Consider the following 26,108-nt stretch of genomic DNA (forward strand, 5'->3'; position numbering starts at 1 on the left):
TCTAAAAGTCAAATTAGTACCCTTAAGGGGGTATTCTAGTGTAGAGTGATGAATTTTAGGTTATTTTTAAAGTGTCGTAAAAGAAAGCAATGAATGTTTTACTAACCATTTTTTTACCATTTGTTTATTAATATTAATAAGATACAAAACAAAAATTAAAAAGTAAAAAAGTTAAAAATTGTAAAAACTGGCAACTGATGAAGTGGATGGTCTCAAAAAATTGGCACCTCAGTCTTGACATGATTTCAGCCCTCCTAGCCATCGAAAATGCAAAAAATAAAAACATTATTAATCTACAATGATGTCGCAATCGGCTGAACTAGCGATGAGTAAAAAAAATTTTTTCACAAATTGGCGACTGTTTGAAAAAAAAAAGTTTTTTTTACTGTTTTTTTTTGAGTTTCTCGAATTTTTTAAAAATAGTAAAAATAGGAATTTCGGGATGATTCTAGTTCAGACTATAGATAGATCTATAAACAAGACTATCTGAAAATTTCAAATAAATTGGTCGAGTAGAACTCCAGAAATCGTGACAAGAGTACTGAAAAAGTCTGTTCTGAGAAAAACGCATTTAAAGTTTTGCGTGAAGCCAAACCAGCATGGAGACCGAGTCAGTAAAATGCCTATATCTCCAAAAATTATTCAAATTTTCAAAAACCTTCTCGTACTTATATTCTTAGATAGTTAAACTTTGAAAATATGAAATAAAAAATATCGATTTTTGAATTTCTACACTAGGATAACCCCTTAAGTACTATTACCTGTTAAATAATAATTACAAAAAAAATCTAAATGGTAGCATTAAAGCAAAATCTTATGAAAAGCAAAAATTTTACATTGTAATCAAAAGCTAAAATCACAGCATCATTCATCCGGCCAAAGTTGACACTTATTAGCCACTCACTTAAAAATCGATGATTCAATCAATATTTTAATTTCCGATCGACAAACGTCATGATCGCAAAACGTTATCAAGTATCGTTCATCAATGTTATGTCATGTGCAAAAAGTGTGTACGTGCCGCGAATCACGATGTCCAAAATTTAAATTTGCTTTGTGAATTAAATTAAGTGCTGAAAACAATGCGCTACTATTTATCGACTGTTAAATATTTCAAATGAAACATTTAACATGTTCATATTCCTAGAATGGAGATTGATTGATAAGAATTTTAGAAACGTAGTAGTCGAATTATGTTTATTTCGGAATTGGAGAATATTCATTTTTTTGGAATAGCAATCAGAACTTAACTGTTCTATGAACACTAGTGATTGACGACGTCGGCAACCCAATGGTTGATCTATATATTACATATATTTTTGTTCTTAGAATGTCTCTAACACTGATGAGATATTTTCAATCTGATGCTTAAAAATTTGATTTGGTTGATCTATATATTACATATATTTTTGTTCTTAGAATGTCTCTAACACTGATGAGATATTTTTAATCTGATGCTTAAAAACATATTTAGATCTATATTTTCAAGTAAAGACCTGAAATCCTACAGTTACAAGGTTTGAGCTCTTACAATTGAGCTAAGATAAGCCAAAATTACAAAGACAAAAAAATATATATTTTGAAGTAAAAACTTAAAATACTACAATTGCAAGATCTGAGATCTTACAATTGAGCTAAGATAATCCAAAATTATAAAGACAAAAAATATGTATTTTCAAGTAAAAATCTGAATTACTATAGTTGCAAGGTCTGAGCTCTTACAATTGATCTAAGATAAGCCAAAATTATAAAGACAAAAAAATATAGAATTTCAAGTGAAAACCTTAAATCCTACAGTTGCAAGGTCTGAGCTCTTACAATTGAACTAAGATAAGCCAAAATTATAAAGACAAAAAAATGTAGAATTTTCTAGTGAAAACCTGAAATCCTACAGTTGCAAGGTCTGAGCTCTTACAATTGAGCTAAGATAACGCAAAATTATAAAGACAAAAAAAATTAGAATTGTCTAGTGAAAACCTGAAATCCTACAGTTGCAAGGTCTGAGCTCTTACAATTGAGCTAATATAAGCCGAAATTATAAAGACAAAATATATATATATATATATATATATATATATATATTTTCAAGTAAAAACCTGAAATCCTACAGTTGCAAGGTCTGAGGTTTTACAATTGAGTTAAGATAAGCCGAAATTATAAAGACGGAGATAATTATATTTTCAAATAAAAACTTGAAATCACACAGTTGCAAGGTCTAAGCTCTTACAATTGAGCTAAGATAAGCCGAAATTATAAAGACAAAAAATATATATATTTTCAAGTAAAAGCCTGAAAGCCTACAGTTGCAAGGCCTGAGCTCTTACAATTGAATTAAAATAAATCAAAATTATAAAGACAAGATAATTATCATAGTCGACAATGATTACATTTCTTCTTTATCTATGATGCTATTTCATAAATTACTTTTTCAGTCGCCTGTTAATTAATAATATATCATTATATAGAAATACACTATAGTTGAAACTTTTCAAATTGTGCTAAAAAATAATTCTCCAAAAAACATTCCATTACAGGAATATCAAGCGAGTTTTCTTCTCAATTTTATAATTTTTCTTCTCAATTATATCATATGAGCAACACTAGTATTAAGGAATTTGTTATCATATGATCTAATGTATAAATTCACACTTTCACAAATACTCTGGTTCAGGGATCTGACCTCGAGAATGACTGATAAGAAGATGTTCAAAATATTTGTATAAAACAACCGGCGAAATTCTTTAGAAAGATCCTAAATAAATAAGGAATATTAGAATCTTCATTTACATTTGAAGTTATTATAAAAACTTTGTTAGACATTAATATTGCGCCAATATGAGGCTTGAGGGGGTATTCTAGTGTAGAAATTCAAAAAAATCATTTTTTTTTATTTCATATTTTCAAAGTTTAACTATCTAAGAATATGGGTACGAGAAGGTTTTGGAAAATTTGAATTATTTTCAGAGATATAGGCATTTTACTAACTCGGTCTCCATACTGGTTTGGCTTCACGCAAAACTTTAAATGCGTTTTTCTCAGAACAGACTTTTTCAGAACTGTTGACACGATTTCTTGAGTTCTACTCGACCTATTCACTTGAAATGTTCAGAGAGTCTTGTTTATAGACCTACCTATAGCCCGAACTAGGATTATCCCCAAATTCCTATTTTTAAAAAATTCGATAAACTAAAAAAAACAGTAAAAAAACACTTTTTTTTCAAACAGTCGCCAATTTGTAAAAAAAAAATTTTTACTCATTGCTAGTTCGGGCGATTGCGACATCATTGTAGATTAATAATCTTTTTATTTCTTTTAATTCGGATGGCTAGGAGGGCTGAAATCATGTCAAGACTGATGTGCCAATTTTTTGAGACCCCCCCACTTCACCAGCTGCCAGTTTCTTCAATTCTCAACTTTTTTTTTAATTTTTGTATTGTACTTTAATAATATTAATGAACAAGTGGTAATAAAATGGATAGTAAAAACATTAATTGCTTTCTTTTACGACACTTTAAAAATGACCTAAAATTCATCGCTCTGCACTAGAATACCCCCTTAAAGGTAGGGGGGGGGTTGACAAAAATCTAAAATTCACATGGGGAAGGGGGGATCTAGTAAGATACCACGCGTATTTATTTTTCAGATGAATTAAAAAAAAAAACAAAAAATAAAAAAAAAATATTTATGGTGCTGAAAATACATGTGGTATTTGGTGGGGGCGGGGGAGTCCAAGAATCCTAAGAAATCGATCACATGATTAGCGGATGGCCCCATACTTGAAATTATCATTTCATGAAAATGTTGAGAAGGTCAAACTTTTATAGAACTATATGGGAATAAAATACTAAACAACATTTGGCAAAATAGATATGCAAAATACACCTATATATATATATATATATATATATATATATATATATATATATATATATATATTCAAGGTTTGTTAAGAATCAGCAAAAATATCGTAGGCTAATAAGTAAAATACATAATCGTCAATGACGTGTATCGAGTAGGTTGATATGATAACGAAAATACTCTCATAAATACTAACATAACCTACAAATATGATCTTGCCCTCGAAACGTTAATTCTTAATATAATAAACCAAAACAACACAGAAATGATGTAAAGATACTGATACTTAAAAATACATTAAAAACAATATATATCATTTAAAATTACATTACCTTTGCTCGCCGCAAAGCATGGACAGTAGCAAAATCTTTCCATTTCGTAACAGCATAAAGCACTAAACCACCACTCACTAAACAAGCACAAGCTGTTCGGTAACATAATGAAGAATTATTACCGAATCCTCTAAAAGTTCCATAACACCGATTTGAATTGCAAAAATGCGTTTTATGGATAAATCTAATCGATTGTCGACCTAAAGCCGCCATGCTTGATGTGCGGTGGGCTTGCTTCCCGAGCTGTCAGTGTAGTGTCGATCACGGCCGCTAGAGAGCTTCGAGTTATTATGGGATCTAGGGAAAAGGCGGTAAGTTTAAATTTTTTAAAGGCATAATTTATCATAATTTAAAAATGACAAAAATATTGTTTCTAATTATTTGAAGTAACCATTGTTTTGAAAATAAAATTCTATAAAAGACTAATGATAAAAAAATCCACTTGTATTGATTTTAAATAGTTTGCTTTTTATTTTTTATACAGCATTATTTTCAAATTATTCAGGTTCTTATATGCCCTTAAATATGTACCAAATTGGCACACACATGAAGACCTCAATATTAATACAGTACATGAGGAATTATAAAAAGAGACTCGTAAAGCACCCAAATTCATGCATAAAACGCCTTCTAAGGGTCCACAGGACATATTTTTTTTTTTAAAAAAATTTATTTTATTTTTTATTTCTTTTAACAGCAATCAGAACCTTACGTGCTATGAGCTATTGGGCTGAAACTTCTCCTTACTTTCTATTTTTTAGATGGTAAACCCAATGGTTAATCCACCCATATTTGATGATTTTTTTATTAGAATTCATCTAATAGGGCTGACTTTTTATCAGTGAAGCAATGCCGGGCAAGGGCTATTTTCACTTGGAAACATATTGCTATCTATATTTCCAACTGAAAATCGTTGTCATTGCTGCCTGACAATAGGCTGCTCGAAATAGGTATCGAACCTGAGACCTCTGATTCAGGTCCCGTCGCTCTTAACCGCTTACCTACGGGCGAACCCACACAGGATATAAAACAGCAAAATAGGATTCCATCATACCCGGTCGCCCAAGCAATGGATTGGCATCCGATTTAGACATTCTATGAACTATTCAAAAAAATTGCTGATATTTAATTATGTAATAGATGTAAATATATATATATATATATATATATATATATATATATATATATATATATATATAAAAGCTAAGTAAATCAATATTTTTTACTTTTATTTTTTTATTTATTAAAATATATGTTTCTAAATACTCTATCTTAGTCATTTATATTGCCATATATGAGATATCACAATATTTGTACAAATAGTTTATTATAATTCATTCTCTAATTCATTTAACAATTATTATCTATATATAAAGATATAAACACATATATTTATATAAACAAATGGCAATAACATCCTAGATTTTCCCAACATAAAACTTATTTAGTTCATCTATAATGTTTTTAAATGAATTTTGATTATTTTTTCTTTAATTTAGGTAAATCAGTAATTGATTTTCGTCGATAAAAAATTGTATCCGCACACACGTACGAATACACATACATACGCACACGTTTATACATACACATACACACATCCACATACACAGGCGAATGGGACTTCAATCATTTAAAAGATAAGTATAAATTCAATGTAAGAATGATAACATTCTAGATCCTCCCCCCAGGAAGTAATGCCTAAGGGCGGTTTCCGTTGGGACCAGAGGTTTTAATCGGTATTATACCCAGGCAGTATTGAGTCCGACATACCCACATATTTCCTTCGCTAAAAAAACATACACACACATATATCCATCATATATCCATATATCAAATTTTTCTAAAGTATGCCAAAATGTTCAGAAGACGTTGAAACGTAAAGATATATACAAAAATATTGTAGATTTTTCTGCGATTACTATAACTTACGATAAGGCAAACATTTTTGTAATCATATTAGTATGTTAGTAAAATCTACTCTTTCTCGGCAACACTACAAAATTTTTAATGAAAATTAATTTTGATTGAAACGTACATAAATTCGTCCAAAGAATTTGATATCGGAAAATAAGGACATGGAAAATATATTACGTAAAGTGAAAGCCATGCTTAATTACCCGATAGTAATTAGCTTTGTAGATAATTATATTGGCTAGAAGTATTAATTTGTACTACAGCGTGACGAAATGAAAAACTGTGGTAATATAATCATTATTATAATTGAATTAAATATAATAATTCATAGGAAATTTATAGAACAGGCAACGAACGATTTTCATTTAGCTGAAATTAAGTGATTTTCTCAAATATTAGGGAAGGATATTTCATTATTATCAATTTACCCTGTGATCGATGCTCGTGTGGAGAACATATCCAGATTGATATTACACACATGTGCACATAGTTCTCCTTGTACGATTGAGCTTAATTGATGTTTAAACTGAACGTGTTTTGATTAAAGTGCAAAGAGGTAAATAAACTAAAACAAGAGGCAGCAGCATGCCAATGAATGTGTTATCTTATCACGCGCTGACTGCGAGCGTCTTACGTCATGGGGGCATTCGCTTCCGATTACGACTGTTCTCTGATAGCAAAAGAGCTGGGAAAATGATAATTTTGGCGACTCTTCTTAAAATAAACCATTTTCTCAAAATAAACCATCTTGCTAAAAACTACTATAGACTTAATATAATTTGTTAAGGTGACCATATTATTTATTTCACGTCCTTAGTAACTTGTAGTTAGTCCGATCCTGGACGCAGAGAGGCTAGTTATGCTAAACTACTTAACATGTTCGCAAAGGTGAATGCTATAGCATTCATCTTCAGTGTGCTACCGCCGTAGCCCGAGATCAGGCAGCTTTGATGTCAAATTTTTACTTGGGGTTAAAGATCACAATATAATTCCAAGTGGAAATCATCCTTCGTGGACATAGCTGCAACATCCAATCATATGTTGACTATTAGATGTAAGAGCTAATATATCAAAAATATCCCACACATAAGATAATGGTTAATCGATCGATTGCCTCTCATGACATAAGTAGTATTAAGTCGTTAAACAACAGCTTATAGAACATATAGGAGTTCTGATTGCTGTTCAAACAAATAAAAAAAAAACAAAAATCTTCATTGTGATGCAGAATGCATTCAAATTTTAAAGTCAATTATTTTGAATTTAATTTTATATTATATATTTATATAATCTTACTACTAATGCTATAATACTTAACACGTTGGCGAAGGTGTATGCTATAGCATTTATCTTCATTGAAATGCATAATGACGTGGATGCTACAGCATTCAAATTTTCAAGTCAATTATTTTGAATTGATATTTAAATAATTTTACGATTTTATAATTATTATAACTGCCAAGGTGATAACTAACTAATTCTTTAGGTATTTTCGTATTTTCTTATTTTTTCCGGTAGTCACTAGCTTGGGCAAGCAAATTGTGGGAAATAAAAGCGAGATACTTGACGTGGATGCTCTAGCTACCATAGTATATAAAATATGTTAATCTGACTACTCTTTAATCAAATCTAAGATGTCGTGACCAATTTTTAAAAAAAATTATTTCGAAAATTTGAAAATGGAAGTTGAAATTATTGAATTTAGTCCCTATTTTAGCCCACCTTTAGATTTTTGCATTGCTCTTTTGTAACGCTTGGTTTTAGGTAAGCATACTCGTTAAATATATCATTTTCGAACATTTGATGGGTTTAGTAATTTTATTAACACCAAATAGCAAAAATTCAATTTCAATCTATACTTTTTGAAAATCTGGGACAATTCGAAATAAATGTTGCTTCTTGAAAGATCGATCCATCAGGCACGGTGAAAATTCGGCACTGTTGCGGCTAACTTGGAAGGTATGATCACCTTAAAATTATAAATAGATAATTTGTATTGCATGCACATAATATAAATGCATCAATAATTCAAAAACAGTTCAAAAATTGTATTTATAAAGTTACAACCTGTACAAAGTACAAAGCCTGTACAACCATTATTATTATTTTTTTTTTATTGCTATTTTATTAATTTAAATTTTTTACGGTTTTAAATGAGTATAACTTTCAACCTTGTGCAAGAATTTTGAGCTTGACTGGTGGTCAAATAGACTTTAATATGATGAACTTGATGATGAACATTGTATTTAATGTTCGAATGCTTTTTTTTCAGCTCTTTTTTTTTCAGAAGCGAAATTCGTGCAGCTACTATGATTATTATAAAATTACTATCCTTTTAATATTAACTATGAATAAGCATGACAAGAGCCTGAAATAATATCTATTATTATTGATTACGGCTTGCTTATGAATAAATAAAATAAATAAATAAATATAATTACTAAGTAATTCTTGTTGTTCTTGGTCTTTTACCTTGTATCCTTAAATAAAATGCCCGATAACCAGGTAAATTAGTTTGTCGCCACACCTCTAACATACTAATGGTGTAAATAACTTATTATTAATAAATCGACAATGAATTTTAGCAGGTAATAAATTAAAAAATACACGTATAACTTTTTATGACACTAGTGTTTGACATGAAGTCTTCATCTAAATTGTAATAGCATATGTAGCTAAATTTTTGAAAAAAATGTATAAGCCATAATAAAAATAGAAAATATATCTTGCTTGAATTAAAATAATGTGATCATTTTAATACATTTTTTTGTTATAATTTATTTTTATTTTTTTAAATTTAATTAAGGTTTTAATGTTTTATATACAAAATTGATAAGTGCAAAAAAAGAAACACTGCAAAAAATACAATAAATTGAATATAAAATAAAAAAGTTAAAATAAAATAAAATAAAAACGGTAATACAAAAATAATGACATAAATAAACTATGGCGTGATGATGTATGCCGAGTACTAAGTCAGGGCACGTGCAGACATTGGGCTAGGTGTTTGGTCATTTTAATAGATGGAAAACGATTAAATATATCTTGAAAATATATATTTAATTGGATTATCAGCTATCCAACTATCAGACCATGCGGTTTTATAATTACACTTATGTCTTCGCGAATATGCTTACGCGCTTTAAATAGTTTTTTGTTTAATGGCTCAGGCGTACGTGCCGAACATCAGGTATTACCTATTTGGTGACAAACATTATATCTAGAGGCATTACATTTCATCCAAATACAATGTTTAAAATTTTATGCAAATATTTCGAATTAATTACATTGTTGACTTAGATTACTTAGTTTTACATTAATTTCTTTTTGTACTTATCATCAATTCGAGTCAACACAATTTTTAGTTTGCTGAAGATAAGATATGTATATCTCGTACCCGTCTGAATTTCCTTATAATCCCATATGATCAGATAGTAATTATACTGATAACAAATTTAATAACAAGTTCAGTTCATTGCTTTATAATTATTGAGCAGTTTAGTATGACACATCAACGACCTTGCTAAGGTGAAATGACCAAATGATGTAAACGCAATTCGCGTACGCCGCAATTTGGAGTATGGCCAAAACCAAATATTTGTTCTGCGCGAATTTACAACACATGGATCAGGCTTCACAGAGTTTTAAATTTAATAGACAATTTCACTGATCCACTCTGAATCGGTTCTAGAAATAGCACGTGTAATAGTCCACTGAGGTCACAAGTAATAGTAACAGCCAAGATTCATCAACACAATTCTACCTGGAAAATAAATGAAGAAAATAGTTATATATTTATTTTTTATAATTCAAATTATTACAACAGATATTAACCAGTATTGATACAACACCACCTTTCATCTGAAAAAAAGCTTAATTAGTAATAATATATCTTTTCTGCATATAATTGCAAATAACTGCGAATAATAAAACGTATTTTCCAAAATTAAGTCTAGTAATTTTGTTTAATGTTGACTTCACAATGTAACGATAGAATTATTAATAAATCAATTTTGCATTAGCACTAATTAATTTCCAAGAAATTGTTATTATGGTCAACAAAGTTATAGACAAAATGCTGGCTGAATAAGATAACCTATATTCTTATCAAGCTATGTAAATGTTTGAAATAACTTCTTATGGAAGCACTATAATATGTTTCAAGTTTTTTACTTTCTCGAATAATCCAGTAATATAATAAAAATATGCAATAAAAAAGAAAAGTTTATTTCAAATCATCCATGTTTGGCTCCAGAGTTATTTCTTGGCACTATAACTCGCATATCGCGTCTTTCTGAAAATATAATAAAACACTTTTTCATTTTAATTCTGGATTCTGATTTATTATTTAATTTTGATTATTTAGTTATACATGTGACATGATTGTAACAAGTATGGCAGATATTGGAGGTCGGAGGGCATGTTAGAGAACTAAATTAATAGTGACTTGAGTAAGATTCTTAATAATGGATTTTCCAAGAGATTCCAATAATCTTATATTTTATCACAAATACTATATATAGATACTGCAATAAAACTGTTAAAGTTTATACTTTAACTGTATAAGTTAAAGAATTATTTTAGATAGTGCATAGAAGTCCGGTTATCGGAAAATGACATGCAAAGTATTGCGAAATCTAGAGAAATCGTGTTATGAAAAGTAGTTTAGAAACTTTGGTGGCTACTAAATAGTCATCAATTTACTTCTAAGCTAATATTTTCTTTATAATCTGACATAAAATCTATATAAAATATGAATATTTATAAATTTCAATACAGACGCATTTGGTAAGTTTTATGATTATAACAAATCCATTAAAAAGATATCTCGAGATTAAAATATTTAAACATTTTTCAATATACAAAAGTTAAAAACGTAATATTTAACTAGATTTCTAACTAAAAATCTATGACTCAAATATATGTTTATTTTACTTAACCTATTTAAATTTGTTTGAAGCTAATGTTAATTAATACATTCATTTTTAATGTCACTGTTTTGTCATAGCAAATACATTTTTAAACTAATCTCGTACTAATACTTCACTTAGTGCTAAAACATTTATATCTTTACCCAAATTTTACTTACTTACATATTCAGTCTGGTACAAAATTTTGTACAATTAACATTTGTTGACACATTCGCACATTTTAAAATTTGATTGAATTTTTATTGTATGAATATTTCTAACGATGAGTTAATTTTCATTTTGTCTACTGTAGATCTAAGGCTTTCTTGTGGAAAATAGAAGAGGCGCGGTAAAATTTACATATATAACCAACTTATTTATTGCAAAAGCATAAAATTACTCAGTTACAGTTTAAAAAATCTTGCTGTCTGTTAATGAAACACACTAAAGTAAATTTTACTTCCAGTAATTACCGAAAATCGTAAAGCATTTCAAATGTATTCTAATTTAGTGAGATTTTGAAATTTTATGTTCCTTCAAAGTTTAACTATATTACCACATTATTTGAATTACAACTTTTTCACTTTACATAAATAATTTCAAATTTAAAAAAATATTAAAAATATATCTCACCAATATTAATTTATGGTGCTAAAATATTTTCATTCATTTTTAATTATAATTATCGACATTTCATGCTTACTGTCATATTTTTCAACTTATATTGAAAAAATAAATAACGTTTCTAAATAAATATCTAAAATATAATAGTCGTCTCATCATTGTCTTAAACTAACTATTTACAGACTCCCCCTAAATGCTAATTCTATCTAAACCTAATATACTGTTGGTTTGTTTTTATCGGTAGTCATAATAATTTATATGTCTGTTATTCAGAATCCTTGAAAAATAATTCTATATATTGAAAAATATCATTGCAAAAATAAATTAGATAATGAATTAAATAAAAAGAAATCGGAAATCATGACAAGAACAGAGTAACAAATACAAAAATATAGTTAACAATAATTGTTTTTTTTAATTCCACTACCTTACCTGAAACACAAATTACTTTCCGATTTCAACCAAATCATGGAAATTTCATATTAACACAAAATATTAGACAATGATTATCTCACTTTTTAGCATCTTCTTGGGATTCAGATTCAATTCTTATCATGCTGTGTCTTTGGATTGATTCTTCCGTGTTTGACACCAAACTTAGCAAAAGTTACTAGTCACATTATAAAAAAGGATAAATAAAAAGCACTAATATTTATGTTGGGCATATCACCGTCCTAAACGCATCGCACGAGACGAGCGCTAGCGTAATATATACAACGCTATGTACACAAGACAAGGTACTAGCAGCAGAACGTCTGCTAGATGCTGTTACTAAATCAGCATCATTTACTGTTGCTGGAACAGTCATTTCAATGGTCATTGGTACTGACAAAGGTATCACCGTCATTGTGACTGTCGTCCTCGAGTTCAACATTGAAACAGTCGTCAAGAGTGTTGCTGAAACTGCCGTTGAGACTGTAGATGACATTGTCGTTAAAACAGCCATCGACATCAAGTTCGCATCTAGTCATTTAGCAGAATCTTCATAATCCGTCATAGAAGCAGTTACTTCCCAATCATCTTCAGTCGACGTATCCATTTCTTCGTCTTCATCAGCAATGGTCCTTGATTTCAGTGTCGTTTCAATAACTTCCAAGTTTTTTTTTCGCTGCTTAACATGATGATGCTTATGTTTCGGTCCATGCTTCTTGTTAGCTAATACACCTTCTTCTTTCTTATTCTTAAGTGGTTTTTTCTTAGGCTTAACTTGAGGAACAATTTCTTCGTCTTTTCGTTTTCGCTTCTTTCGTTTCTTACGCCTTCTACATCGTCCACGATCTCGTCCAAACTCATCCATTTCAGGAGCTACTGATGGTCTTAAAGGCACCAAAGGACACATTCTCAGAGTAGGAATGATCCCCAAATTTCGAGCTAATCTATCCAGTCTTTCTGGAGAGACAGTTATAGGCAAAGTCCTGGCGTATGTTGACAATTTTCCCAGCGGACGTGCTGCTGGTATCTGGACTTTACGAGGTTGACCGAATTTGTTGAGTGCGAGGTACAGAGTTCGCAGACGTCCGGAATACAGTGTAGAGGAATAGGTATTGTAATTACCTTCGGCTAATTTCTCGCTGAACACGCAGTCCTCCGTGAATACTTTCTGAAAAAATATATAAGGATAATTATATTAACGTTGTAATCAAAGTTAAATACTTCACTTTATTCAATTAGAAAATATTATGAAATAGATTGCATCTTGCTATGATTTCACTTTCCAAAATCATCATAGCGCATACTTTCTTGCTGGTCATTTATTTATAAATATTAATATTTAATTGGACAACTTTAAGCAGTTTATAAACTTGAATTTTTAATACGGGCACATTCGTCATACAATGTAATGGGAAACCAATCAGAAATACAAGTATTGGAAAGTCAAGTTGAAAAATAAATAAACTCAATCATTTGACTTGCATAGAAATACGATAAAAGCAATAAGGACAGAAATATATCAATGAAGTAATAAAAGTTATCAAGATCGAAGTTATTTTCTAGACAAGTTCTCAAGATGTGCGATTACGTTTCGATGGTATTCTATACGAGTATAGGTCTCTTATCAAATTTATTATATCTATAAAAAAATTTAATCGCTTCAAAGATCCGATATTTTGACATTCATAAGCATAACGGAAATGCATAAGATGGTTTCACATAAATTTCGTCAACCGTTTGATTTATTTCAAAAGATGACAAAATTGGAACTAATTTTCGTACGTATACGCACGCCATTTAAGCTAGATTAGATATTAATTAAAAACAAAATTACTAACAGTTAAAATATGCATAAGTTTTACAATAAAAAAATATTTTTATCTGTAACCCTTCTAACCCGCATGTGGATACTGTAAAATAGACCCTTCTTGAGTAAATTTTTGAAAGTCAAACGATTCAGATAACACTTGTCTGAAGTCAATTTAAAAACAATAAAAATGCTGACAACGGTATGTATCATAGATAACGTGAACATTTCAATCAATATTATTGTTAATCTTATAGATTGTTTTAATTTTATAGCCTATATATTACGACAAGTTTACTATCGTTGGTTCACAGGACATTGTATAAAATTTTGTTGAAACAAATAAATGTAGTACATACATGTATGCATGTCGAAGTCGGAAATGTGCCAAGAGTTTTAATTTAATCTTCAATAATATTAATCAAAATTATCATAATATAAATATTCGTATGCTCTATAATTTTATAAACTACCAATTTACTTGTATATGGCTAATAAAAATATTCCTACTGTGCAATTAAATTTGCGAATTACAAATTCACTTTCCATAATACATAGTTATTTGTTTTATAAAATAGCATTATTGAATTTATCATGCCTACCACATAAAACAAAACTAACAAACCTAACAAATGTATAAAAAATCACGTTCCTGCACTTATAATCAGTTTTCTCAATTATCATGCTGTCTTAGAAGAGAAGCTACATAACGACGTCAAAGAGTCTTCTTAAAGAGAAATTCGCTTTAAGGTACAGGTGTTAATATGTTTAATGAACGACATGACGGTTTTGTACTGCCCACAAGAGATATGATGTGCTGATAGAATTTAAAATATTCTGTGTTATAAAAATATATAAAATAGAGCATGTAACAACATAACTATGTATGCAATTATTAAGAAAGAAAGTGCAAAAAATTACCTTAAAGATTAGTTAAGAAAATCATGTGAATAACACAATGAAGAACATTGGTTGCTTCATACCGTTTTCACAGTGATCAAATAAATGAACCATATAGTGTAATTTTTACGTAAAATATTTTATTTGATTATTCGCATTATGACAAAATTGAAACTAATTATCAAACGTGTATTCACGCAATTAAAACTGCTGCATAAATATTAATTAGAAAAAATATTAATTAGAAATAAAATTACTAGCAATGGAAATCATACAAAAAATGAATGAATTTAACAATCAAATAAATAATATATTTATCTTTAATGCCAGTAAAAATATTTTATTCTTTACATTTTACATTAATTTATTATTGCTTAAACTCATATATTTGAGTGGAACTAATATTAATTATGTACATTACTAATACATTATTTTTGCAATGCTTTATTCATAACCTTACATGGTACAGATTTTTCCATATTTAAACATATTTTCCAATCATTAATTTGTAAAATGTGGTAATATTTTTAGTTAATTTTACACTAATCAAGGTCTCAAAATATCTATAACCTATAGCCTTATGGAATAAACTTAGTGCAAAAATAGACAGTAATCACATTTACATAATTAATTTTTATATATTATGCAATTAATGCCTCAACAATATCACCAGGAAATACTATGTGTACATATTCACTTGATTTTAAGTCAAAGAGATGGATACAAAATATGAACTGGCTTTCAATATAACATTATATAAGGTGTTCCAGAACTCAACGTCAAGCCGAAACACATCCTGAAAAAATTAGAAAAACAATTTATCTCACTTGGTTTGGAAATTAAGAGCCGTAATCGTCAATAGCATTTCTAGGATCAAAGTTAAAAATTATTTCAAAATTGCCACAAGTTTTCGAAAATTGGCTTTTTAGTTAACCATAAATTCAAAATATTTGAAATAGGCCCTTCTTTAAAAAAATGTACTAAAGTATGTTGGCAAGATTTATCAAAAGTTAGCTTATTTAATTAGAAATATAAAATAATTATATAATATATAAATAATTTTAATAACTATTGAGTTATTTTTCCAACATGCACATTTAGTATACAATGTCCCTTTACGGCTGACAATTGTAAATTACCCAAATTTATTAGGTGTCCTTAACTGGACGGTTGTAAATAAAATAGAGAATAATAATAATAATAACAATAATAATAATAATTTTATAATAAAAAACGAGTAAAAAATAAAAACCTAAATAAAACAAGGTCAAAACTTACCATATTATTTTTAGGTTTTTATTTTTTACTCGATTTCACTATTTTTAATACTAATTGAATGCACTAACTTTTGTTGAAACTTGCCAACACACTTTAGTACATTATTTTTTAAGAGACAAGAAACAAGAAATATATATATTTTTTACACACATTTTTTAAAAAAAAATTCTCTATAAAATAATTTCTATATATAATAATTACTTTAGCATATTAAAATTATTATTTATAAACTATTTCTTTTTCATTCATAATATTTTATATTCAAAAATGTATAAGCGCCTACCTGGCCACCAACGATGATACGAGGGCGTGCTTGGATCAACCAAAAGCTACATTATTAAAACTCCTTCGTTTTTTGGTAATTGATTTAATGCTGTCTACGGAACCTATGATTTTATGATACTTGATTCTTTGTTTGTTATTTTTCTATATATGCATATATAAATAAATTCATATCATTTTATAGTTTATGCTTTAATGTGTACCCATATTATATTTAACTGTCGCTGTGGCCATATGTTATTCGATCCTGTTTTGACTTCATAAAGGCGATTCTATGGATGAAGCATTGACAGCAGAAAATCCCAAATAATATAAAATATAAAATAATAATTTGAAAAAAATATGTATGCCATTATTATAAAATAAACAAAAAAATTAAATGTAACTTCATAAACTTAAAAGATATGGTAGTTGTGTGAGCGAAATAGTTTATTTCTATCGATCTTCATACTTTAACCGATTGACATTATTTCTAATTTATCGATCTTAAATTTCAGAATTTATTGAATTTTTAGAAAACGCCAAAGAAAAAAGAATTTGTTGCATCATAACATTTGCTTAGTTTATACTATTTGCAATCATAAATTTTATCATGTTCCCATCAATCATATTTTAATGATTTTCAATTAAACAAATTTAACCTTCCCAGAATTAGGTTATATTCCTTATAAGAACCGGTCAATCGTTCTCTATATATATTTTAATATTTATAAATACACATTCAGTTATAAATTATCTGTCATTCATAAAGTTTCATTATTTCTTTTATGCCACACACTTTACACAATGGGTACTTATGTTTAACTGTATATAGACCCATAGTTTATTATTTCCTTGTTACTTATAAATAATATTAATGGTACATATTAAAAGGATCCCCTTATGAGATCCGTTTGAATAAAAGCAAACTGAGATATGATGTCATAAATGTCAAAATATAAATTTCTTATGTCTGGGAGGTATTGTTATTTACATAATGTAAAGGGCAAGGGATGGATGAGTCGGTTTCATGGTCAAGTTTAGTTATTTATAAATTACTTGTTTATAAATTATTTATAATAAATAATATTATTGACTTATTCATAAATTAAAAAGTAATATGTATATAATATGAGCAAAGCAAAAAATATAAAAATTTTAACATTATTATGACTTTAAGTATTTTAGTGAGTCTCGTAAAGAGTTTGTAAGAAACCAATAATCCTACTAATTGACCTAAAACCCTATATAGTAAAATTGATAATTATTGATACGCGAATGTGGCGCTTAATTATTGTTAATTGTGTAGTTATAAACTATTTGATGAAATGCAACTAATGAAGAAGTTCGAGATTTTTTTAACAAAACTTTTTGGGTGCCAATAAGATGGAGTAGGTGCGCTCATGAAAAAATATATTTTTTCTAAAGTTCAGAAAATCAATAAAATTTCTTTGAACGCATATTCATAGAAAAACCAAAACAAAAATACGAAAAGAACTATTAAAGGAACATTAAAGGAAAGGAAATTAATTTGGAGTGAGTAATTTTTCAGTTTAACCAGTGATTTAAATTTTTTTAATGATATTTTTGATTAGGTATAAGATTAAAACTAAATAAAAAAGCTAAATTTTATCAAATAAATACAATTTATATATAAACGTATAGTGTGGAAGTGGCATAACAATAGGAAGTTGAAGTAAAGAACAGGATATCGTTCCAGAAAATAAATGTCACATCATAAACTAAGGAAAATGATTTATATATCCTTAGCTTGTTATCTAAAATGTGTTTTGTGTAAAAGTTAACGTATTCCGTGTAAAATAATTTGCTCCTAGAGATAATAGCTAATTAAAAATTATAATTTTATGCGGAAATAAAATTTGTATTAAATATGCATAAAAGTTTATAATGCACTTATAGATAGTTTATAAAATGTACTAGTTTCATTCTCAAAAATAAAAACAAAATAAATGTAGATATAATTTTTTTAGAAAACTGGACTTCTTCGGAAATTAATTATCTCTTACAGCAGAATATTTTAGTTTTAGTATATTCATTTGCATAAATCTATAAATTTGTTATATTTTTAGTTAAATATATAGCACCTTTAATATATAAATCATATATATATATACTCATTTCAAATAATTATCATTTAATATTGCTACAAATTATGAATTATCTTTCAATTCAGGGGACAGAAAGGCTTGAAGTCCGTGGGTAAAAAGGTCCACCGCCAATATCTCAAAAAACAAGCAATATTAGGATTTTTAACAAGAATATTTGAAAGTAGAGGGTAAATAAGGTAATCACAATAAGGGATTCAATCATTGTTCGATTTTTTGATAATGAGCACCTTTGATTTTATAAGATGAATTGGTAATTCAAAACTAGATTCAACCGCTTTTTTATATAACTTTTATGAAAACTAACACGAGGATGCGGTAAGAAGGACCAACTGAACTTTTACCCTGGCAAACAAAATAATAGTAAATAAAGAAGTAAATTGTTAAAAAAGCAATGCTATGAGAAATAAATCAATAAATGGTTATTTCAACTCTGCTGATAAATATTTTTGGCAAAATACCAGATCAAGGTTATATACGGTGTTATCTCTGTAATTAAAAATTAAAAATAAGACATTGAGCCTATTTGCCAGGTTGCTCCATTTGACTCTTGCCTATGGAATAAAAAGGACCAGGAGACATATTTTGGAAAAACAACAAAAAATACACATTTCTACAATGATAAATTAGCTGGGTTTTAATAAACATAGTCAGATAGTTGTTTGTTTGATGTGTGTTAATTGTTGTAATATAATTAAATTAATTTTCACAATATAATTGCTCAAAGTCAAATTGGACCTTTGCGCCCCGCCCTACCCTACACCACAAATCTGTAACTTTCTAAAAGTATTTCAAACATGATCAGTTATGTGTCCAATTAATCTTCAATTAATGAAGCTCTACTTATCCATATTAATTCCATGGAAATCTTCAACATCTCTTCAGTGTCGTCACCGACTAGACTCATAGACCTGTTCATCAAACAGATGAAAAAAGAACAAAACATAAAACCAAACAAACGAAAAGTGTGACCGTGTGATGTTAAGAAATTTTGATATTAACGAATAAATCAAACGCCGCGTGATCCAACTTCGGGGGGCGGCTGTAAAGCTGTCGAGCTGCCCGCAATAAAGATAACAAAACATACGCAGGGAACGCACAATCGGACGCACACACGGCCGAACGCAATCAAATGGAGCGGTGTTCCGTTTAAAAGGTACTAAACAAGTAATATATAGTTAGAGTTATTCCTCTTGGTACAAACGAAGTCGCCTCGAGACCATTCAGAAAGGCTGAAGAACACTTGATCATCTTCATGAATCATGGGCTAATTAATATTTATTTACTACAAGCGTAATTTGCGAGAATTACCACACATTTGGAAGTACAGAATTTAAAACAGATCTAATATAATTCTATATGTAATTAGTAATACTCATCGTCCATAAACTATATTGGTTGAAAATCATTTGTTAGAATCGTTGTTTTCATGTACACAATTTCATGTCATCCGAGTGGAAAGGGATAATTTCCATTTGTAACATAAGTTATTACATTTGTAATATTCGTTATCATATTGGTTGAAATTTAATAAAGAATTTTCCGCAGCGTAGGTTATAGCAATCGCAAATAAATTAAAAATGAAAATGTTTATTTATCTTAACGTTTGAAAGATTTCTGAACATTTTGGCATACATTAAAAAAATGCCTGTTATTTTATGTGTGTGTGTACAATTTTCCGTCAACGATTTAGATTTTTCGACAAAAACATTCAATTCCTTATTTTGCCGCCGGAGCGGCGTCATCCGAGTGGAAAGGGCTAATTTCCATTTGTAATATAAGTTATTACATTTGTAATATAAGTTATTACATTTGTAATATTAGTTATAATGTTAGTTAAAATTTTATAATAACTTCTCGTAGGGTAGGTTATAGTAATCGCAAAAAAATCTAAAATCTAAATTTTTATATAAATTTACGTTTCAAAGGTTTCTGAACATTTTAGCATACCTTACAAAAAACTGATGTATGTGTATGTGTACAATTTTGATTAGTAGACGAACTGATTAGTTTTTTGCAAAGATAGCTCCAGAGGTTTTAACTATTCAGAGCAAGAAGTGCCAAAAATCTTAATAATTCAACAAACATCTCAAAATGCTGAAAACATCTAATTTTTGGAAAAAAGTCTTTCTTTTCACAAATTTTAGAAATCCAAAAATTTATTTTTTTCGGGAATCAGGAAGTACAAGCAATTTGCCCGAAGGCACGATGCCATGCATCACTAGTTAACTTCCCGTAGGGTAAGTTATTGTAATGGGCCGAAAATCGTAATTGAAAATTTTTACATTTCTCGACGTTTTGAAGGTTTCTAAACATTTTGGCATACCTCAAAAAAAAAATGGATGTGTGTGTGTGCGTGTGTGTGTGTATGGATACAATTTTTCGTCCACGTTTTCGGGCATACGGATCAACCGATTTGAATGGTTCAAAAACATTCGATTCCTATCGATAAGGAGATGTGCTGATTAGGTTTTGGCAAAGGCAGGTCCAGCAGTTACGGAGATAAAGAGCAAAGAGTACAGAAAATAGAAATCGAGCTTTTGAGAGAACGGAGCGTCCGATTTGAATGACCTAAAAAACATTCAATTAGTAATGATTGGGAGAAGTGGTTATTAGTTTTTCGCATAGGCAGACACAGCCATTTCAAAGATACGAAGCTAAATGTACAAAAAATTGCAGTTTTTGAGAGAACTAAGCGTCCGATTTAATTGATTCAAAGAACTTTCTGCTTGTCTTAACAAAATAATTGATTTTGGAAAAAAAAATTGTTTCAACTTTTTTTTTTTATTTTTTGTATATCAAAAATAATTCAGATTTAATTTTAATTCTGACTATAGTTCTAATATACTTTACAAATAATTTCAACTTTGCAATTCAGTTTATATAATTCTTATAAATATTAGACAATGTTACTATATCTATAATAATCTATTTGAGAACTGTTACTGTACGGGAAATTCCAGCAATTTGCCTTAAGGCACGATGCCACCCACTCCACTAGTTAATAATTATTTTAGTATAAATAAAGTTGATTGATAATCAAATTTACCTAAAAAAATTTTCACCTTTCGATTCCGATGGTTTTGAACTTTTTGTTCTTATAATATAAGACTAAACTAGAGGTGCATGGCGTGCCCTAAGGCAAATTGCTAGAACTTTTCGTACCGATATTTAATATTTTTAACAGAGAATATTTTACTTTTTTTATTGGACCTGCCCAAAAATTTAATCACTACTTCCTTCAGTAAATAAATGTAAAATGTTTTTTGAATCATTTAAACCAGATGCTCCGTTGACTCAAAAACTAAATCGACATTTCTTGCACTTTTGTCAAAAAACTAACCAGCAAACTAAATATTTGTATAAAAGAAACAATATTTATAAATTAAATCTATATAACATTCGCATTATTATACGATAACCCCTAATATCACAAATTTCTTTTCGCGTATGTGTATCACCTATACCTAAACCATATCTAAACATTACATTTTACGTGGTTATACGCTTTATAACTACTATATCGTACGTTCCTTTACCACCACACCGTATACGCTCAATCCTTACACTTATATCTAAACCGCCTAACATTTATTATCTTACGCCTACAATTTCGCTTACATACTACTTTCACCCTTACCGGGAATCGAACCCCGGTCCGCCGCGTGACAGGCTACGACCTTAACCATTCGACCACCGTAACGCTACAATCAACCGTCTTTTTTTGTGTGTTGTCGCGTCACCTTAGTATTAGTTACTCAATTAATTAGAAAATGGACCAAAGAATCAACAGTGTGTTCCATAATATATTTTCAGTGGGGAGGCCCGATAGAGTAGTGGTTAAGATGCGTGACTGTCACGCGGAGGAACCGGGTTCAATCCCCGGTATAGGCAATAGATAGGTAGAGATAATACATATGGCGTAAGGTAGAAATATAACACATTAATATTAAATAGGTATGTAGGGTGTCTGATATGTATATATACATATATATAAACACTATACACTATACACACATATATATATATATATATATATATATATATATATATATATATATTATATATAATAAGTTAGCAAATAATAATCTAGCTGTAATAGATTATTTGTATGGATAGAGAAATTGATGGCATAGGTATCTTACGGTATAATAGATAATAGTTAAATTATCTATGATATATAATAGTATAATATAATAGTATGATAATAGTAAGATTATCATATCCCAAATTTAGTCTTATATTATAAGAAGTTTTATATCATAATAAATGAGCGTAGGTATTAATATATCATATATATATATATCAAAATCAATTTATGTTATTAGTGGATATATTTTATATTATGTACTCAATGATTTCCTTATACTTATAATTGATTAGGTTTTCACAATATTATTGCTCAAGGTCAAATTGGACCTTTGTGTCCCGCCCATATATTTAACTTCCTGTAGGGCAAGTTATAGTAATTGCAAAAAAATCGAAAATGAAAGTTTTTATAAATTTCTACGTTCCAAAGGTTTCTGAACATTTCGGCATACCTTAGAAAAAATAGATGGAAATGTATGTGTGTGTGTGTGTGTATGTGTGTGTATGTGTATGTATGTGTGTGTATGTGTATGTATGTGTGTGTATGTGTGTGTATGTGTGTGTATGTGTGTGTATGTGTGTGTATGTGTGTGTGCGTGTGAGTGTGTGCGTGTGTGTGTGTGCGGAAAACAAATTTTCGTCGACGATTTCGGGAACACCGATCAACCGATTTAAATAATTCAAAAAACATTCGATTTATATTGATAAGGAGACGTGCTGATTAGGTTTTGGCGAAGGCAGGTCTAGTCGTTCCGAAGATACGGGGCAAAAAGTGCCAAAAACGGTAACTCAGTTTTTGAGAGAACGGAGCATTCTACTTGTATTGACAAGATGAAGAACTGATCAAATTTTCATAAAGGCAGGTCTATCGGTTTCGGAGATCTAATGAAAAAGTAAAAAAATGACATTTGGCGGTCAAAAATGATCATTAGACATATGCACATCAAATTATCTATATCAGATTTTTATAGAGATTTTAAGAGATACAGTAAGTATAAATTTTGTTTGCATTCCTATGGGTTCCGTACCAATGTTTATCCGTTAGACGGCGACGCTGCGCTTACGCCCTTTTACATTTTGTCTCTATGCAGTTAAAGCAGTACGATTGCTTTGAAAAAAAGTTCAGAATTTCCAAAATATGTCAAAATAAAGAAAACATTTTTTTTTCAAAAAAAAAAAATTTCCAAAAAAAGTAATTTTTTGTCAAAGTCCTAGTTTCTCAAAAATCTAATTTTTTTGAAGTAAAATTTTTTCAAAAATGTTAATCGTTTTTAAAAAAATAATAATATTTGGTACGGGAAGCAATTTGCCTTAAGGCACGATGCCATGCGCCCCACTAGTTATATATTAATTTCAAGTTTAGTTATAGTAGATATTCAAAGAGGCGATTATTTAATCAATCTTTTTTTATTACAACCGTAATTTGTAATAAAAAGTTAGCTCTGGGATATGCAATTTCAAGCAAAAATCGAAAGTTCCAAATTCTTTTATTTTAGTTTAAAATATAGTTAAAGAAATTCAAAAAGACCATTAGCTAATCGGTCTTTATTAATTACAACTGTTTTTAACAAACAGTTTAGCAACTTTAGCGAAAATCTAATGTAGTAGTATCATATTATAGTACAGTTAATCAAAATTATAGTTAAAATTAATTTTTTGTGGTATGTAGTGTATTTATAGTATATACTATATGCAATGTCACTAAGTTCGTTCAGTTCTCAAACAAATTAATTATAAGAATGAATTCCATGATAATATTGGCATTTATTTACAATAATTAGAAATATCCTTTTTCATGGCATTGTCATGCCTCTAATAATGTAATATATAGTCAGTCTAATATATTAGATAAATTCTAATAGAATAAAAAAATCTTAATCGTAGGGTTGCCTTCCAAAAAAACTTTAATCGTAGGGTTGCCTTCCAAATATTGTCAGTATGTATCAAACCTCTATTAAACCTGAGTAAATATATTGATTACTCTTTGCTATTAATACCTATAGATATTTGTCACAATTATTTACACAAAATTATTCAATTACAAAAAAATTAAATTTAATCCCCTAAACTTTCTACTTCATCCGATACAGTTTGTTTTCACATCGCGTCATTCACCAGAATGGATATTAAACAAACATAATAACTTTCATTATATTCTAAGAATGCCATAAACTTTTACGATCTTGGGTGGTACAAAACAAATAGTTATTCTTGTAAAAAATCTGTTTCAGATATCTGAAATACGACACAGGTATTTTGCACCTCGCCTGATATCAAATTTCCAAAGAAATAAAAGAATATTTTGGCAACAATGAGTGTCAAATTTACATAATTTTATGTTTCTTAAATATATTGACACAATATTAAAATTTTATGATTTTTGTCACGCCAAGGATAGGAACATAGATAATTAAAATAAACAAATAAACATAGTTGACAATAAATGTTCATTTTAATAATAATCTATTCATTGATAAGCCCTAACTAAATAATATGTTCAAACCAATAAGTTCAAATAAGAACAAATTTGTATAGAATAGAATTTCTTTAATTTTTTTATTTATTTAACTTAATCCCAAAAATACGCCAAATATTAATTTCACTAATATCATTTTAAATTTTTTCACAGTTATTTTGATGAAATGGGTAAAAGGCAAAGAAAAATTGAATTTAAATATGAAATCGAAGTGCATCTATATTAAAAGATAAAATAGTGAAAGAAAAATAAAAAAAACAAAGTTTGCAAAATAAACAAAATAAGATTGAAAAGTATGTTTATACGTTTTATAACATATGTGTATGTTCATTTCTTAATTAAACTAATGGAAGAGCGATTGATATGAATTGTAAACAAATGGCGTTGTTTCAATTAATATTGTAATTAAAATAATAATTAGTAATTAAAAATCGTTGCAGAAGCAGATGGCATATTGATTAGAAGATTAGAATTAGTTCAATTCTACTAATTGATTGTCGATTAAATACCATTCGCTTATGTAGTTCAATTAGCTAATAGTTAGGGTCGTTACTTTGGATGTAATAAATGTCAAAGGTCTATTTATTCCATAATAATAAATTGTTAGATTAAGTAGATAAGTATAAAATCAATTTAAATTTCTGTCTATCGAAATTTTTTTACAACAATTTATGACCATTTTTTTAATTGTCCCTACTCAGTAATAGTTTTATTAAGAAAAAAAATTATTGATTATCAATAATTAATAATTTTGTATTGAAGTTGAAAAAATACTAATTGTATGGATTTTGAAATTTTTTCAATATTTATAAAAATAACATGAGTGAAAGATATTTATTCTTCAAAACTTGTTTTTATTTGCATGCTATTTCCTATGACAGTCCAATAAAAAAACAATTCTTTTAAAAGGTATTTAATAAATACAAAACGAGTTCAATTTTCATTTTATTATAAAATTCAATTTTAAAATTATATAGCAGTTCGCACTTATTAATATAAAAATATTAATTTAAAAAAGGTAAATATATCAAAAATAAATGAAACAAGAAAATAATACATTATAACTAATTTATTGATGGGCGAAAGTTGACAAAAAAAATT

At 28.6% G+C, this 26,108-nt stretch overlaps 1 protein-coding gene and 1 pseudogene across 1 annotated transcript in view; both read right to left on the minus strand.

Moving 5' to 3' along the window:
• LOC113383324 overlaps positions 1 to 4,428 on the minus strand; it is a 49,436-nt pseudogene extending 45,008 nt beyond the window's left edge.
• Positions 4,429 to 12,563: 8,135 nt separating this feature from the next.
• Positions 12,564 to 26,108, minus strand: part of LOC113383330 — a 59,244-nt gene continuing 45,699 nt past the window's right edge. The window contains exon 3 of the mRNA XM_026621605.1: positions 12,564 to 13,238. Within this exon, the coding sequence (XP_026477390.1) occupies positions 12,606 to 13,238 (633 nt within the window). The 3' untranslated portion in view covers positions 12,564 to 12,605. The remainder of the gene's footprint in view (positions 13,239 to 26,108) is intronic.

The sequence above is a fragment of the Ctenocephalides felis genome, unplaced genomic scaffold, assembly GCF_003426905.1.
Source record: "Ctenocephalides felis isolate EL2017-DRISC unplaced genomic scaffold, ASM342690v1 CF-g0.4_SCAFFOLD_00845, whole genome shotgun sequence".
In the NCBI taxonomy this organism is placed as follows: domain Eukaryota; kingdom Metazoa; phylum Arthropoda; class Insecta; order Siphonaptera; family Pulicidae; genus Ctenocephalides; species Ctenocephalides felis.